Source organism: Neodiprion pinetum, chromosome 7, assembly GCF_021155775.2.
Source record: "Neodiprion pinetum isolate iyNeoPine1 chromosome 7, iyNeoPine1.2, whole genome shotgun sequence".
NCBI classification, from domain to species: domain Eukaryota; kingdom Metazoa; phylum Arthropoda; class Insecta; order Hymenoptera; family Diprionidae; genus Neodiprion; species Neodiprion pinetum.
The window spans coordinates 25,126,169-25,143,129 of record NC_060238.1 but is presented as its reverse complement, the minus strand read 5'-3'; the positions used below and the strand labels follow the sequence as shown (position 1 = coordinate 25,143,129).

At 40.5% G+C, this 16,961-nt stretch overlaps 1 protein-coding gene and 1 long non-coding RNA gene across 2 annotated transcripts in view; one reads left to right on the top strand and one right to left on the bottom strand.

Moving 5' to 3' along the window:
* Window positions 1-13,409, bottom strand: part of bbg (big bang) — a 40,980-nt gene extending 27,571 nt beyond the window's left edge. The window contains exons 1-5 of the mRNA XM_046635536.2: window positions 12,495-13,409; window positions 6,949-7,591; window positions 4,602-5,120; window positions 2,307-3,700; window positions 1,950-2,074 (exon numbers count right to left, since the gene is read on the bottom strand). Coding sequence (XP_046491492.1) covers window positions 1,950-2,074; window positions 2,307-3,700; window positions 4,602-5,120; window positions 6,949-7,344 — 2,434 coding nt within the window. The 5' untranslated portion in view covers window positions 7,345-7,591; window positions 12,495-13,409. The remainder of the gene's footprint in view (window positions 1-1,949; window positions 2,075-2,306; window positions 3,701-4,601; window positions 5,121-6,948; window positions 7,592-12,494) is intronic.
* Window positions 13,410-14,033: 624 nt separating this feature from the next.
* On the top strand, window positions 14,034-16,737 carry LOC124223528 (uncharacterized). Its single transcript, XR_006884322.2, has 2 exons — window positions 14,034-14,360; window positions 16,082-16,737. It is a non-coding gene; the product is annotated as an uncharacterized lncRNA (long non-coding RNA).
* Window positions 16,738-16,961: the final 224 nt, after the last annotated feature.

Sequence of the window (16,961 nt, the reverse complement as noted above, 5' to 3'; positions counted from 1 at the left end):
AAAACCAATTTTTTAAAAACAGTTAAAAAATAATAACGAGACAGAAAAAAAACAAGCGAACCAATTCGCTGCAGAGCAGATCGTGATAATTTCGGAATGATGACGAATTCGTCGTGGATGAACGAGTGAGAAAAATAAGAGAGAGAGAGAGAGAGAGAGAGAGAGAGAGAGAGAGAGAGAGAGAGAGAGAAATGGTAAAAATGAAATCATGGATAAAAAAAAAGGAAAATAAAAAAAAGGAAATGTCATACAGCTGAAAGAATTCCGTCTTCGGCGACAAGCACGTAAGGTCAACTAGTCCTGTTTGCGAATCAATTAATCACAACCTGCGAGGCAATGGTTCAAAGCTCGAGTAACAGAACAATAGGATCTTTTCTCTGTTTCTCGGACGGTGAACAGCCCTTCGTATAATAAGTTTGTTTTATATGTACCTGGTTATACATACCCTATACATACCTGCTTGGTATAAAGCATATTAACAGTTGCGTATACGATAAGTTATATGTATGTATATGCTGTTATTACATGGTACAGTGGTTATACCTGTTATAATAATATATAGCAGGTATACATATTAAGTATGTACAGGCATACACATCGTGGTATGCGAAGAAGACATTTCTATCGCTGCTTAGTTACAAGAGACACTTTATTCTCACATGTGTATTATTATACGGGGTTGAAATGAGGTGGAAAGAAAGAAATACAGTCAACCACCCCGAGAAGAGGTAAGAAGAATAAAGGGGACAATCTAGCTGCAGTCGTAATAACTGGTGTAATATACACTTCAAAGCGTAAATGAAGTCAGGTGAAGCGAAATAAAAAATAAAACAAAAAACAAACAAAAAAAAAAACATTGTTATGCACTCTAAAATTCGCTCCACTCGATCATCAATAATTGTGGGATTCAATTTTTACACTTTGCTTTAACGGATTGTAAATTGATTCGTCGTGCAGTACCTATTCAAGATTGAATCTCAAATACAGACTTCATACACACACACACATATATATATATATAAGAAACAAAAATAAAAGAAACCTGCGATTCTCAGGTCATTATATTACATGGAAGATGTGTTTTGTCTATTTTTTTTTTTTGCATTGTTTCTTATAGGTCGAAAAAAAGCTCCTACGCTTTCAAATTCTTTCTCATTCGTCGCTGTGTCTGAATACATTATTTCGTTAAACGTATAAAAGCGTCATCGTACAGCCATTATACGCAAAGTTTTAACGAAAACGAGCAAAAGCAATAAGACAGAAAACAGCGGAACAAAAAAAGGAGATGAAAAAAACGACTAATGCACAGCGATTTGTTGGTCCAAGGATAAAAAGGTCAACATATTCAATAAGATTGGTTCAAGAACCGGCGACTGTTGGAACCGTTCATTATATCCTGTCCGTAAGATCATAAGCAAGCTGTTAAAATTACGCGCGCAACTATAATAATAATAATAATAATGATAATAATACGAATTCATGAATAATACGTGATTTGCAAACAACACCCACTACATACCGCAGATTATCATAATTTATTGTAGGTATAAGGTACTTGAATTTCTAAGAGAAAAAAAAAAAGAAAAAAAAAAAAGAACAACAAAGAAACAAGAATCGGTTTATGCCAAAAGCGTTATCTCGACCCAGTTGCAACCCGCATATATATATATATATATACGTATAATGATCGCAATATCGATCGAACGAAGAGGAGGTCGACTGTCCCATGTCGGGCAGAGCACTCAGGAACATATCCTTGACGAGAGAAGGTACGAGAGGTGCATACCGAACACGCCATATAAAGAAATGAAACGGGAGTGCAAATTGCTCGGGGTAAATACATTATATAGGTATATAAGAATCTAGCTCGCGATACTCGCTGAAAAAATCAACGGGTGACTGTAAATCCTTCCGAACACTTTGAAAAATGTAAGAAATCTCTAACTCACCTTTCGCCACGGAATCGGTCTTCGGCTGCTGATCCTGCAGGACGCAATTCACCTTTCTTGAACTCTGATCGTCGCCTTTCCGCAGATGAGTCGAATCCTCTTCGCTGCACTCGAGGTTCCGGTTGCTGAGGATTCAAAAGACGGTTTACATTTAAAAATGCCGCGTCTTCTTTCTTCGAGTATAAATTAGACAAGGGCTGGGTAAAATGCATCGATGGATAGACTTGAAACGAAAAATGGTAAATGCTTTAAAAAGTACAATTAAAAATGTCATTGACATTTCGAATAATACCATCTCAAATATTACACACAACAGTGAAAGATAGGTGAGATATAAATTGGTCATCGTCCACTTACGCGTTCGTGAATTCCAACGAGTTGGTTTCCTCCTCCTCGCCTATCGTCGCCAAATTACTCTGCCAGTAGTAACTGTCGCCGTCACTATCGTCGGTCGAATCCTCGTCATCGTTGCACACCTCGGCATCCCCGAGGATGGTATCAGCGAACTCGGAGTTCCTGAGCTCGTTGCCGACCTCGTCGAGGGACCAATACGTGATCTTTTCATCCTCCTTGCGCCCGTCGACGGGTGTCTCGGTTTCCTCGTCGTCGCCCTTGTCGTCCTCCTCGGCCACGGTCACTTCCTCGCTCAGTTCCGAGTCGACGTCATCCTTCGACTTGGTACCATCAGCCATAGCCTTCGCCTTCTTCATCTCGATTATTTCCATGATCTTGTTGGTACCAGAAATCTCTAGATTCCTCTCGTTCTTCCTCCTCATCACATCTCGCATTTCCTCCTCCTCCCCAATTCCTTCACTCGACGATCCCTCCTCCTTCTTCTCAACATCGCCGGACTCGATAGTCCGCGACTCCTCTTCCAATTCCCCCTTGGTCTCCGGAGGTGGTTGAATATCGCGTCTCGGCGGTGGCGGGGGCGGAGGAGGTGGTCGTTTCCTCTTCGCTTTAACGTCCCTTCTGGGCATAGGTTTCGGGGGAAGAGCAGGAGCAGGTTCCTCGGAGGTGTCCCGATTAACGCTGACCCTATTCACGTGGTTGTTCCGTGCCGGAAGTGGTGGACCCTCGTCCCTGACGACCTGATCGACGTTACCATTGACGCATTCGACGACAAGGGCGTCGTCCTTGATGGGCCTGAAGTGTGTCGTCGAGTCGGCAGCGAGATCGGTATAAACGAGTCCCGGTCTCGTCTCGTGTCCGTAGCTGAGCGGCGCATCCTGGAAGCTGAGTGGCGGCTGGAGGGTGATCGTCTCCTCTATGAGGACGGTGTTTGGCGCTACGACGGCCGTCACTCTCTCGACGACGCCGTCACCCCCGTCCCCGAGGGACTCGACGAAGGTAACAGCCTCCGAGTTTGCCAGCCGAGCAAGAAGGTAATCGCTACTCGGAGGATTGGAGCCGAACTCTCTTTCCAGATGATCGAACGGCGCGAGAAGACGAACCAGGTCAACGTTGTCCGCTGCCGATATCTCAACCGGAGCCTCGGTCATGTTCTGCTGCTGATTCTTCGCCGGCGGCGTGATTCCCTTTTCGACAACCTGGAGGTGCGGGTTTTGAGGGTGTTCCGAGGCCGTTGACGCCGTCGAGGTTGTCGACTTGATCGAGAAACGATCCGAGGATGAGAAACGATCGATAACCGTCGACATTGAACTCCCCGTGTCGTCCGATGTGCTGCCTTGAGTACTGCTGCAACCGTCGTGGGAACGAGCGTCCAGGTATACCAAAGCTTCGGCGGGTTCCTGAGGGAGGAAATCGGGAGTTTAAAAACAGTATTATTTTCTATTTTCGTCCTAGAATGCACCAGATTACGGGAACAAAGTGTTGAGGGGAGGGGGGGATTAAAACTTGGAAGGATCAATATCTGGTATTGCCTGTGTATGGAAATTTCCGAACATGCGAAAGTAAAACAACGAAAGACTTCGAACAATTCGTCTTTCTTTATTTTACTTTCGAATGTTTGAAATTTCGATGTATCGGCCATTCCAAATATTGAAATACAGAAATTATGACGTCATATGCAAGAAGCGAAATTTACAAATAAAAAGATCATACTATTTAAATATGATCATGTAAATGCATCAAAATTACCTAAGTATTCAATATAAACATTTCAAGTATTGGGATAAAGTATCTGTAATGCATATATACATACTTCCTTACATTATGCTAGTTTAAAAAAAAATTTTACCCGAAAAATCGTATTACACGCCTAAATAGGAATAGGAGGGTGGGGGGCAGAAACCATCAAAATTCGATGACGTAATTTATGGATGTCCGAATGTTAATGTGTAGTCTGTTTTTCAAAAATTTTACCTCCACCCATTAGTTTTACCATCTTTCAATAAATGTATTTCGAACAAACGCATCGAATAACCAGCGATCGGTAGCGTAAATTCTACTTGATGAATAACAATTGATAAAATGTTATGGAGGTGATAAAACGACGTGTATAAAAGAATTCCGATGCATCATTGAATCGCGTAGATGATGAATGCGCTACGAAGCAACCTCTTCTGAATACTCGATACACACAATTAGACTGTAGAAGTTGTTTTTAAGAAGACTAAAATGAAAAAACAACTAGATGTGAAGAAAAAAAAGAAAAAGGAGGAAAATTGTAATCCCCGTTCCGCACAATACCTGAAGTCTAGACTTGTTCATATCTGGAGATTGGGTTTTAACGTTGTTCGTCGTCGTTGAATTTTTATTCGGGCTTGAATTCTTCGAGTTTGACTTTGACGAGCCGGCGGAATTGCAACTTTCGAATGAAGCCGACTTGCTGCAAGAAGATCCTTGACTCCTGACGGTGGATTGATCCTCCGTGGAATTATACGTCGACGATGACGAGGATCCGGTAGATTTCGGACTGTCCCAGGTCGCCGGTTTCCGCACCGGACTCGGATTAGCGTCTCCGTCGGCGGGTCCTCGAGGCTGACGCAATTTCCTCGGCGGAACCGGAGGCGGTGCGGCCGGAAGTTCCGGCGGAACTTTGCCGATCCTTTTCTCCGGTGAAGATTTACGCTCCGCGCTAACAACCTCGGGCCTCAAAGCGCCCCTGTAACGAACCAGGAGCTTTATCACAAGCTGGGACTCCTTCAGCCTTCGTACGCAGTCCAAACGCGTCATTTCCGTCACGGGTACTCCGTCGATGCTCAGCACCTGCGGTTCAGGAAAACGCAAAGTCTGTCAGTGATCGGCTGTCCATGGTTTATCAAATTTCTTGAAAAAAAAAAAAAAATTAATAAATGAAAAAAAAATGATTATTCGACAATTGCCTTGCTTTCATTTTCTCGTGAAAGTACAGATCGTTAATACCTAATTATACCCACGTTATATGGATACGAGTGTGATATATAGAAAGAAAAAGTACCTCGTGTAAGGAAAAAGAAAACAAAAAACAAAAAAAAATCAAAAAAACTAACAAAATAAAATTGCAATTACGCAGCTGTATTGTATTATCGTTTAGCAATTTTCTCTTCCTCGGGATACGATCGTTTATATATATCCTACATTTTATCTATGTGCTCCTCCGGCCGCCATAGCAATGTATATACTTATTACAGAACCTGTATTTATAATCGAATGTTTCATTTCTAAAATATAATTGAAACTTCAAACGGATGCATTTGTATTATTAGAGAAGAGATCGTCAAGGTATATAATTACGTTTACCGAAGTCCGGTGTCCGTTATATCGACCACGGTAATTATAGAAATCAAAAACACATCGTCTGGCGGTTTATAAATAGAAGCGATTAGAAATGAAAAAAAGGAAAAAACCGAAGATTAAAGGAAACAATCTAGAACGTCGAGAAAAATAGGATTGGGAAAAAAAACCGTATGTGCGTGTTTTTCGCTTCTCCACTTTTTATCTATCTTTATTTCGATCCACATACATCTGTCTATCCATTCATCTCCCTCGAAAAGAAAAAGTATAGTATAGAATAAAATGAAGAGAAGTGTAAAAGGAAGAAAAATAAAGATCGCCGCGGTAAATCGTCGGCTAGTCTTATTCGATCTGGAATTCCATGGGCCACATACCGCGAGAGATAACCACGCCGGATATAGACGAAGGTATTATAGCTAGGTATGTAGGCAGTACCTACCTACCTACCTACCTACATACCGTGCATCGTGAAAGCTATATTATACCTATACACCCGTATAAAATTGCCGGCATTAAAACCGATCATCGAATTCAAGGCGTTGTTGTTCGGTTAGAGTGTTCGCCTAGTTTCGTTTCAATCTCGTTTCATCTTTTTCTTCCGCAGGCTCTTTACCATTGACTATTTCTTACAGCAACATCTCACTAGACCCGTTCTCTCCATCACCCGTGTGATCTACCTATATCTATAAACCCATTAGCCGAGTTTTGAACGTTACGTGTCTTTTTATTTCCGATGCCGCGAATATTCGGAGACCAGGTATAATTCGAAGGAAGAATAAATATTTGCGTGACAAATATCTAGTGAAATTTTCTTTGCCGCGTATGAAATGAAATCATTGATTTTTCTGAATACCTACGAATTTTTTTGGAATTTTCAGAAATTTTTTATAATTCCGTAGTTCATAATTTTCCAACGCTCTGTTTATGAAATTATTCGTTCCTGCCTTTGAAATTTCTTCAGTCTTATCTAATGTACAACCATTTACGAAAACCTATACAGAACCTCAGGACTCGATCTCCGTTTTTGAAAATTTTTAAAATTCTCTAAAACAGGTATTTCAAAATCGTCGAGAATTCCAAAAAAATCATACACATGTAGTAGCATCATTGAATTCATTTTACAGAAAATTCAAAAAAATTCCACCGGATATTTGTTGCACAAATTTTTGTCTAACCAATTTATCAATTTATCTCATCAACTCAGTCACGATTAATATTTGTCAATTTTCTTTTTTCTCCTAATTCTCACCGCGACTCGCTTTTGGCTAAGAATATCTATCCAACAACGCAACAAACGAATACTTCCAACTCAGACCCTCACCTCGTCTCCTTCGCCAAGTGTTCCCCAGGAGCAAACCGCCCGGCTTGCGGGACTCTCGGAAGCGCAGCTTTGAACGAAGAGCTTCCTGACCTTCTCCGAGGTCTTGTTACCGCCCTCGAATTTCAGCCCGAACCCCAGCCGTTCCCCCGGGAGTCTGAAAACGTCGACCTCTTCTTCGGGGTGTGCCTCGGGTCCGATGGCCTCGTTCCTCTCCTCGCGATCATCGTCGACTTGAGCGCCGTTCTCGTTATCGGACCGTTTTTTAACCCCGTCGATATTATCCGTCCCGTTTCCGATCGACAAGACAGTCACGAAATTCTCCAATTCCGCGGCATCCGCGTTGCCCACGCTAACAACGGTGACGAATTCCTCGTGTCCGTTCTTCAGAATCTCCATCTTTCTCCAATTCTTTGCCTTTTTCTTTAATATCTTCCGTTTTTATTTATTTATTTATTTTTTCCTTCAACGAGAAACTCTCCTTTTTTTTTTTTATATCACTCGACATCAGCGATCTCTCAATTTGGTCCATTCATTATTTCATCCGCTCCTCTTCCTCCGCACAGCAACGTGTATATATAGGTGCATGCATATATACATACGCCTCGGTTAATCCAGAGTTATGCCGTCGAGTAATAGCCAAACCCTGGAATTATATAAGTTTTAAGTTTATTTAACAGATTGTCAATACACAGTATATAAATATTTCGTCGTTTATAAGCTTAATGTGAAGAAATCGGCACCGAATCGTCTCCGTTTCTCTCTTTTCAGCCTGATCACATCACGATTGCTCCGTTAGTAGCTTCTTCGTCTCTCTCTCTCTCTCTCTCTCTCTCTCTCTCTCTTTCTCTGTATCAGGATATGCAAATAACGTCGTTAAATTACAAAATTCATAATCGCACCAAAGCAAGACTATCAACCGGTAAGAAACTCCACGTAACTTTGATCCCGCCTACTCGTTTCAACCGAATATTATATCCACGCGCAGCTTTGTCACGTTTGTTCAACGATCAAAGGCCTCTCGGAGTTTCTCATAACATACATACCAATTTAATTTCCTCCTCCGTCGAGCGTAATTATTCTTCTCTTCATTTCCGATATAACAACAACAACAACAATAACAACAATAATAGTAATAATAATAACGCGAATAGACGTAAAGATTTCTAAACACCCCGATCATCGGGAGAAAGTATAATATCGTAATTGTAATACATGTACCTATAGATATATTATAGACACATGTATGATATGCGGGTACAGAGCTCGAAAATTCTTTTCTACCTTGCTCTCTCTCTCTCTCTCTCTCTTTCTCTTTTTCTCTTTTTCTCTTTTTCTCTTTTTCTCTTTCTCCCACCGGAATCCGATTGATATATCAGCAACCGCACAACAGGGTCACAAGAGACCCTCGACCTGCGACCCCGACTAGGCGACTCGGCGAAGAATGTAGGAAATAGAAAGTAGAATATCGCGTTAGCAAATCGGCGAGATCTGCAAGTCGCGAAGAATTTGCGGTGCGCGACGTTTGAAAGTTCGGTATGATATCTAAATTACACTAAATCACGTTAGGTTTTTACATTTTGTCCGACTGGGGTTTCATTCGGTTGTCACTTAACACTTTGAGTCACACTTTGTTGCCCCGAGTCAACTTTGACAACAAGATAGTATTCTGTGGGTTTCGGGCTCGCTGATTAATAATCTGAAAGCAGACTTCAAAGATTCGCGATGGTGGATCGAATACGACATGGACGAAAATTTCAAATTCAATCGAATAAGGTAAAAAAAAAAAAAAAAGAACTCTACGCAGGGATTTGAGGGGTCGCTGATTGGATTCGTTGTACCGAATTTTCGAAAACACATCCTCGTCACAGAGTTTTTTCTCCGGATTCGATCGAATCTGAAATTTTCGTCGGGCATATTTGATCCGCCATTTTGAGTTCATTAAATCAGCGACCTTTGAAAAAAACCGCAAAGAAATACGTTTTCAAAGTATTCTAAACATGCAAAAAAAAAATGTATATAAAATAGGTGATTCGCCACTGGGACTCAAAGTGTTAAATACGCAACAAGTTTAATTGACCTATTGCCTAAATCGATCTCCGGCTCCGCGACGACTTGGGATGACGGTATTCGGCCAGGGTTTGGTCCATGCGCGAGTGTCGGCAGGATGACGACGACGAGGATGATGACGGTAGGTGGTTAACTCTCTTTTGAAGAGATCGGTGCCCGTACAAGTGCGAGTAACGGTCCCCGACGCCGGCGGTGGTTTCTGCCGTCTCCGCCGCGTGCATTCCTAACATCACTCGAACGTTAAAAGAGCCTTATACACCGGCTATCTTCCTCGAGTTACTCTCGTCTCATCTCCCGACGTGTGCACGCACGCAACAACACACTTGTGAGATATTTTTCAGACGCATCGTGCGCCTCGTACGTACACACGCGACACACGTATGCCTTGAAAAAGGACGAGACGTGAGAGAATTCGCAACGCGTTGCGAAAAATTTATAACGTAGAGTCAAGATAGCGGAGAAGAGGAAAAGAGAAAAATAACGAACGAAGGTAATTTTCAAAATTTCAAAACTTGCGATTCACTCATCTCGAATATAATGTTTGTATATATGCAGTCAAATTTAAACGTTCGTATCGAATACAAGATGAAGATTCGAGTTTATAGTATAGTCTTGACCTTTTTGATACAAAATTTGATTATCTATTAAATGAAATCGAATACAGCATTCCGACTTGTACAGTTATAGAGATATTTCGGTTAATAGAGTGTTTGAAAAATTGCAACCGGTACTTTTAGAATTTTCACTTCCGAATTCCGGTTTGACGAGACTTCGTTGAAGGGTAAAAAATTAAATTTTCGAAGGGTGCGTAAGTGGGAAAAAAAAAAAAAAAAAAATAACCGGCCTAGTCGAAAATCGTAATTTTTATACCTACGCAAAAGAAACACACACCTACATGTTACATATGGAACGATCGGCAAGAACCCGCGTATTTCGACATACGATTCAGAACCTGTTTTACAGTCAGAGAAGACGGTGATACCTGCGCATACACGTGTATAATATACTAAAATCGTGGACTTGTATTAAACGCGATTCGAGTCGATTCGAGTCGAACCTCGATCTCGAAGTTGGTATAGTTGGATGGCACAGGTAGGTGGTAGATGCCAATGTGAGCCCAAATCTGGCTGGGTAATTGAACGGGGAGAATAATGGAGGAGCATTTTATATACGGCTCGGAGGCTTTGACCGGCCTGAAAATTAGTACGCAATAAAATTGAAGAATGAAAAAATTAACGCGTGCCCGAGTTAGCGAGGAGACGAAGAAACGAACTAAAGAAAATGACGATAAAAAAAGAAAAACAACAAAAAAAAAAAAAAAAACCACGACGTATATTATCCGATTTCTTTCAAATTGTACACAGTTATCGGAAGTGGTAAACGATGTTACACGCGCAGCATTCAACTCGAGACTGCACATTGAGGCTTGTGGCTAACTATGAAAAGCGGCATCCGGTATATGGGAGGTTTTAGTTCCCTTTTTTTTATTCTTCTTTCTTCTCGTGGTTTTTTTTTTCTTTTTTCTTTTTTTTTTTCCACGACGAAACGAGTAACCGACCGTTGTCCAACCCGACAATAGAGGAAATGTTACGCAAATAACAGAAAGAGAGAGAGAAAGAACGGTGTACATATGACGGCTAGACGTCACACCTGACGGGTCTCGACAGCGTTGCACATATAATGTAGGTAAGTACATTACATAGTATATACACACACACACACACACACACTCGTAGAAAACTGAATAATAATTATCCATGCAGGTATTGTAATGGTATATTTTTATACATACATACGCATTCTCCGCAAACTACTTGTCGTTACGTTTTCTCACGCAATCGATGATGTCTTGTATAATATCGTAACGAAACAAATGGTTAAAATTAATTATTGAAAAAGGTGGGGAAAAAACAATGATTCCTGATGTTTATTGTTACGTTCTTTAATTACGCCTGTAACAAAGCGAGAATAAAAAAAATCGAAAAATCATGGATTGTCGGAATTTCGCGGATCTGTGAATCCCTTGGTAAATAATTCTGGAGATTCGGCCGGTAGCGTGGCCTGTATAATTTGTCAAGTATCTGAAGCGGCTCACGCGTGTTGAGTAAAACTGGTTTTGCATCGTGGAATTTTGTAAAAATTTCACACGACAGTGACATAAGTACAGTGATTCGAAAGAGAAAAATAACCAAATACTCTGCAGTGTTGTTATGACAGCGTAATAATAAACAATTACCTTATACGAATATAATGCGCAATTCCCCGAACCGTATCGAATGCAATTAATTTTGCGATATAACAACGGAGAAAGTTTCTATTCCCTCTGTACCTATGAATATACACATAATTACCGATATTAACGAGTTTAAAAATCAATCTCGAAACAGACTGCCTTTCGTAAATGCTATAAAAATCATCGATCCGTGATCGCAAATTTCTCGGAAACGTTTGTTCAGCGCTGTAATTTCTGGAAACATATAACCCCGAAATGTACGTACGTATATAGTAGGGTGGTTCATTTTTTAACGTTTTCTTTCTAAGTTGCCACTCGAAAAATTTTCGACAAATACTGAGAAAAATTCGTCGTAAAACCTGGAGGAGATGGGAAAATATTTAAAGTCGCTACCAGTTATTGTAATATTTTTTATTAATATTAAACTACATACAAGTCCGCAAGGTGTGCAGATAAAAATAAATCAAAAATATATCAATAATTGTTAGAGACCTCTAAATACTTTCCTACTTCCTCCAGGTTTTAAGACAATGTTTGTTTTTTTCAGTACTTGGAAAGAAAAAAAAAGAAGTTAACAAATGTCAACCCACCCTAATATGTAGGTATGTATTACGATTTACAGGTGGGCATACTTATGATGTGTGCAGAAGCGCATGATGCGAATAAACGACGAGACCTTGTTACATCTCCCAGCTCGATGAATCTAGGCCGGCCGTCTCTTTCCACGCATCTTTTATCCACAGAGTATGTACACACAAGCATTCGAAATATGTAGGTCTACACGAGTTTACCGTATAGACCTTGTCTTGCCCATACGAGATCCGACTACGGTCTCGGTTTTAAGCGGTAACTTCATCGTTAAACGCTCGACGCGGAATTGGTCGATGATAAGAAGTATAATTGGAACGTATACTTAATCTCAAGGATGAACGATCAGTGGTCAACGTTCCAGAGAGATTTAAATTTACCGCCAACAAATCGGCGGTGAATAAAACAATTGATCTGCTCCCACGATGCAACGCGAGTATAGATTTTCCGTTTCTGGCATTTCTATCGCCGATAATCGCTAAGATACCTAAATTTTTAAGAGGTTAGAAACTGTACTCTCATCATTCGGTCAAACCTATACATACGGCTAATACCGCAAGTTTGTCTATACATGTAAATAACATAAACGCACGCGTGTAAGATGTGATGAAAATTTAAATACTTTCCGCCTTGAGCATAAAATTTTTTTACCGCTTACCTTGTAGCTTATATATATTCCGTATAATTATCCAACACTTCGAAAGCCGCCTGTCCATCACGTTTTCAGTCAACGTTTACGGTGAATGTACTCGATTCCTGCCGATGTAAATCGCGAGTCCTGTCATCCCTCGGATGAAATACGGAACTGCATCCTATGTTATATATGATGAATTTTCACGGTGGACAGAAGAAGATACAACTCGAAGACACTCCCGGGAACGAATAATCTCTGCTCTGTATCTCGTTCTTCTTGCTACATTGCCGACGATGAGAGGAGGCGGTTTACCGCAGTGATATAGCAGCACGGTACAATACAAGACTCTCTGTATCTAGCAGCTGACCGCGGAATTCACCCGAAGTGTCCTATATATATATACATATATATATACAACATACGCGTGTACAGCGCAGGTAAACAGAATTATTGCTCGAACTTGGTAAATAACGATTGAAATTGTCACTAATTCACGGACATATGATTATACGAACAAGTGTACGAGGGAATAAATTCCCCGAAACAAAAAACGGCTGATCGTTTGGTGACGGAGACGGGAAATCAGAACAACAGAAATTTTCCCGCCGCTCGAAACGAAAGAACTTTGAACATGTAACGAATCCGTCGAAGTACTGGCAAATTCACACGAGTCCTCGAAATACAGTCGTACGATGATGCGCAACTTGTATTTGAAAGTTGGGAGTTTCGACCGCGCGCGCCTGACAGTTTTTATTTTTATAGAGTTGCAGCTGGGCTTAGATTAATTGGGGTAAAATACTGGATATATTTTTACTTGAAAAATAGCGTCAACGGGAATAGTAATATGAAGAACAACACGCACGGTACATTTTTATCATGCGGCGACAGGCCAGAATATTCGTGGTATCCTCATCGCGTGCATTCTGGACGACGCGCCACGGATAACTGGTAACCTGCTGCTGCCTTTCTATCGGCTTCTCACTCCCGACGCGTCGCTGTGTCTCCGGTTGTGGCCCCCAGGCGTAAAACCAGCCCCGAGTTTCTTCGCGATCTACCTGCAGCTGTAATTCACACGCGTTCCTTTTTGTCTTTATTATCATTATTATTTACTCGTCGCTCCTTCCGTCGGGAGAAACGAAAATTCTTCGCTGAATCTCGAATTTGCTTAACCGGAATAAAAACACGACCGCGCTCTGGAAGCAAGTCGTATTTCGTAATAAACATCAATTTTGGCATCATGTTTTCGTCCGAATCGATCCGACGCGATTATTTAGCAGCCTGAGAGCCTGCGCGAGGCTTTATATGTCTCGATAGGCGAACAAAGAGCCGAAAACGATGAAAAAATAATCAGCTGACAGCTCTCTCCGGCGCCATATTGGTACTCACTCAGCCTCGCCCAGATTTTGGGCTTGCTCGTTGATCTAGCGGAGAGAAAAGTCTTCGAACAAGGGTCGCCTTTTAGTAATTGCATGAAAAGTAACGCGTACTGCAAGGTACGGTATTAACGGTAAAACGTACCGCGGATAGCCTAGTTGGCCGGCAACTTCGCGAGAGGAAATCTGGGTTGGCAGAGCAGAGACAAGCAACGCGCGCCTTTGACTTCACTTGTGGTTTTTCAACAATAGGCTTATCGAGGCCTTTTCCCAGTACTACGTATATCATTACCGCAGCCCGGCTTCCCCCGTGATACATACTTTACGTAAGAGGTCGAGGAAAATTATACTTGCATTTGTCGGATTCTTCGTACGAGGTGGGAATCAGTTTCAAGACCCAAGACACGCGACCCATTCATTCAAGTCCGGTGGTAATTTCCGCAGATTGTACTCGCCGCACTGGGTCAAGAATCATCCTGGCTGTCCTAGAAATAATTACTCGTTACGACGTGGCGAGGTAAATACAGATTCATTGGACTAAAAAATCTTACATTATATCTGGAAAATTACATACCGCTGTTATTAGATTACTCATAAACGCTTCCTTCCGTCATTCGCGAGCAGAGCGAATCTTTAATCGTCCAACTGGTAGATCAAAGAGTCAATTATCCAGAGTCTTCGAGTCGGTACAGAGAGATACCTTTAATCATGGGAAAATGAAAGACACACATACATACACACACGCACACACGCGTCAAGAGTTTGGTACGCACATAATCCATGGGCAAGAATGACTTTCGTGAAAGCGAATTTTTTACCCCGCAATCTCACCGAGAAGAGAAAGACATGCTGGAAGGCATCTTTGCTGCAGAATAAGCAGTGGCAGCATCGAGAAAACCAAGCCAAAGTTATAAGGTGGAATTATTTTATCATTCCACGAGTATCTGGCTACGGATATAAAGAGGCCATGTGCTCTCGGGGCGCAAACTCAGTTTGAATCGAAATTACGCGAACTCTTGATACGATTGATGTTGTATTCCGTGTGTGTCGGCCGTCTTTCGTGAATTATAAAGATGAAAGAACAGTACTCGGATGATTTTTTTTCAATCATCCTTTTCTTTCTCCCTCTCTCTCTCTCTCTCTCTTTTATCACGTGTCGAAGACAAAGTCAAATATTATTCCAACTAAAAATTGCATTTCTCACAAGCGGAAGTAATTAACAACACGTACAGTGAAACTCTGTATTATGACAGGGCGGATTAAAAATTGAAAAAATCATTCTATACGTCGTGTTCGGCCGTAACCGGGATGAGATGAGTGTGAAACAGGTGGTAACGGTAAAAGCATTCGGTAAACGTTCGTGTGCCGTGAGTATAGGTCCTACATATAGGTATAAGGTACACGCAAGTACGTTACACGTATAGACTCAGGTTCAAGGCGTCTCTTTCTCTCTTTCCCTTTCTTCTCTCTCTTTCTCTCGTGCTGAATTACGTGTAATATACATATAGTACCGCGTTATACATAAAACGTGTTCTTCAAACATGGTATAAAAAGAATGAATATACAAATTAAAATAATTAACAAAATAACGCGACTGCGGTTGAATTAAAAATCAATATAATAACAGCGCATCATCTCACTATTATTGTTACAAATATAGATTGAGGATGGTTAAGTTTCCCTTCCGTTTAAATCTGCAGCCTGTTATATGCAACACACACACACACACCATATATCACGTATATACATATAAAACCGCAAGAAAGGGAAAGGCATTTGCGCGTAGTTCGCTGATACATGGTAGGTACAGAATTTCACTAAATTAAAACACGTCACCTTGTCCCAGTGCACTTTTAAGCGTTCACGAAGTCCGTATAGTGCGATGACGTCGAGGGCCGATTCGATACCCTACACCGGATACCCTGCAGAACTCGAACAACAATTCCAATAATTACCCGGATGGAATTTTCTACCCGCCTCCCCTCCCCCCCCCCCCCCCCCCCCCCGATATTGCCTTTACTCTACATACATATAAAGTAATACATGGTTTACGATATTCTGTAGGTGCGTATAAAATTCGAGGTCACGGAGATAGCTTTCTTTTCAATTCTCATTTTTGCAGGCTGCACGAGTAGCGGTTATTATTATTGTTATTGTTATTTGTCTTCTTTGTTTTGTTTTTTTTGTCATAAAGAACCGGTAATATTTACTATTATAATCCGTCCCAATTGTTTCCAGTTTTCGAAACTCTCGAGAGAAAAACGATATTACGATTTAGACAGAAATTGTGTCGGCAACATCGAATTTCATACAAGAAAAGCTTGGAATCTGGAACAACGTTGAGATAAATTTCGATAGAAGATTGTGAATCGAAGAATTGTAAGTGATTGTGAAGAAATACAAAAAAAAAAAAAACTCGTGCGCACAAGTATAAATATCCTGTAATAAGAATAGCAAATTAAAATACGTAATTTACACACATTATAATTGGATTAAATATATTTTCAATATCTTTCATTTTGTAGCTTGTTAAAAATTATTTTATTGTAAGTTACGTTAAAGGATTGCAGCAATTATACTATATTTGTGATTTCATTCTTTCACGAAAGACACATGAAACACCGATAAACACCTTATTTTTTTCCCAACCTTTTCCTACGTCGATTTTCTTTACAAGTTGTGTACAACAACAATTTCAGCGAATCACATATTGTAATCATTATCCGCTGTGCGTAAGTATATTTATATATATGAATTGATGAATATTCCAGAATTGACGGAGAAATTTTCGATGATCGGTTATCAGAATTATCATTATTGTTGTTATTATTATTATTATTACAACAAGATCATTATGATTATTATTATTATTATATATAGATAAAGAAATAGAGTTACGGCAAAACGTGCTTCGCATATAATAACTGACCGAATCTAAACTATTATGTATATCATATGCTTAAAGTATGTATGTATGTAGAGAAAATAATATGCTGCTCAGATTTATCAACACATCGTCAAGATCCGGCCAGTACCGGAATTATTTTCGTTTTTCCTAAACTTTTCTTACGACCCTTTTTTTTTTTTTTTTTTTTTTATCACTACAATTTTTTCCCTC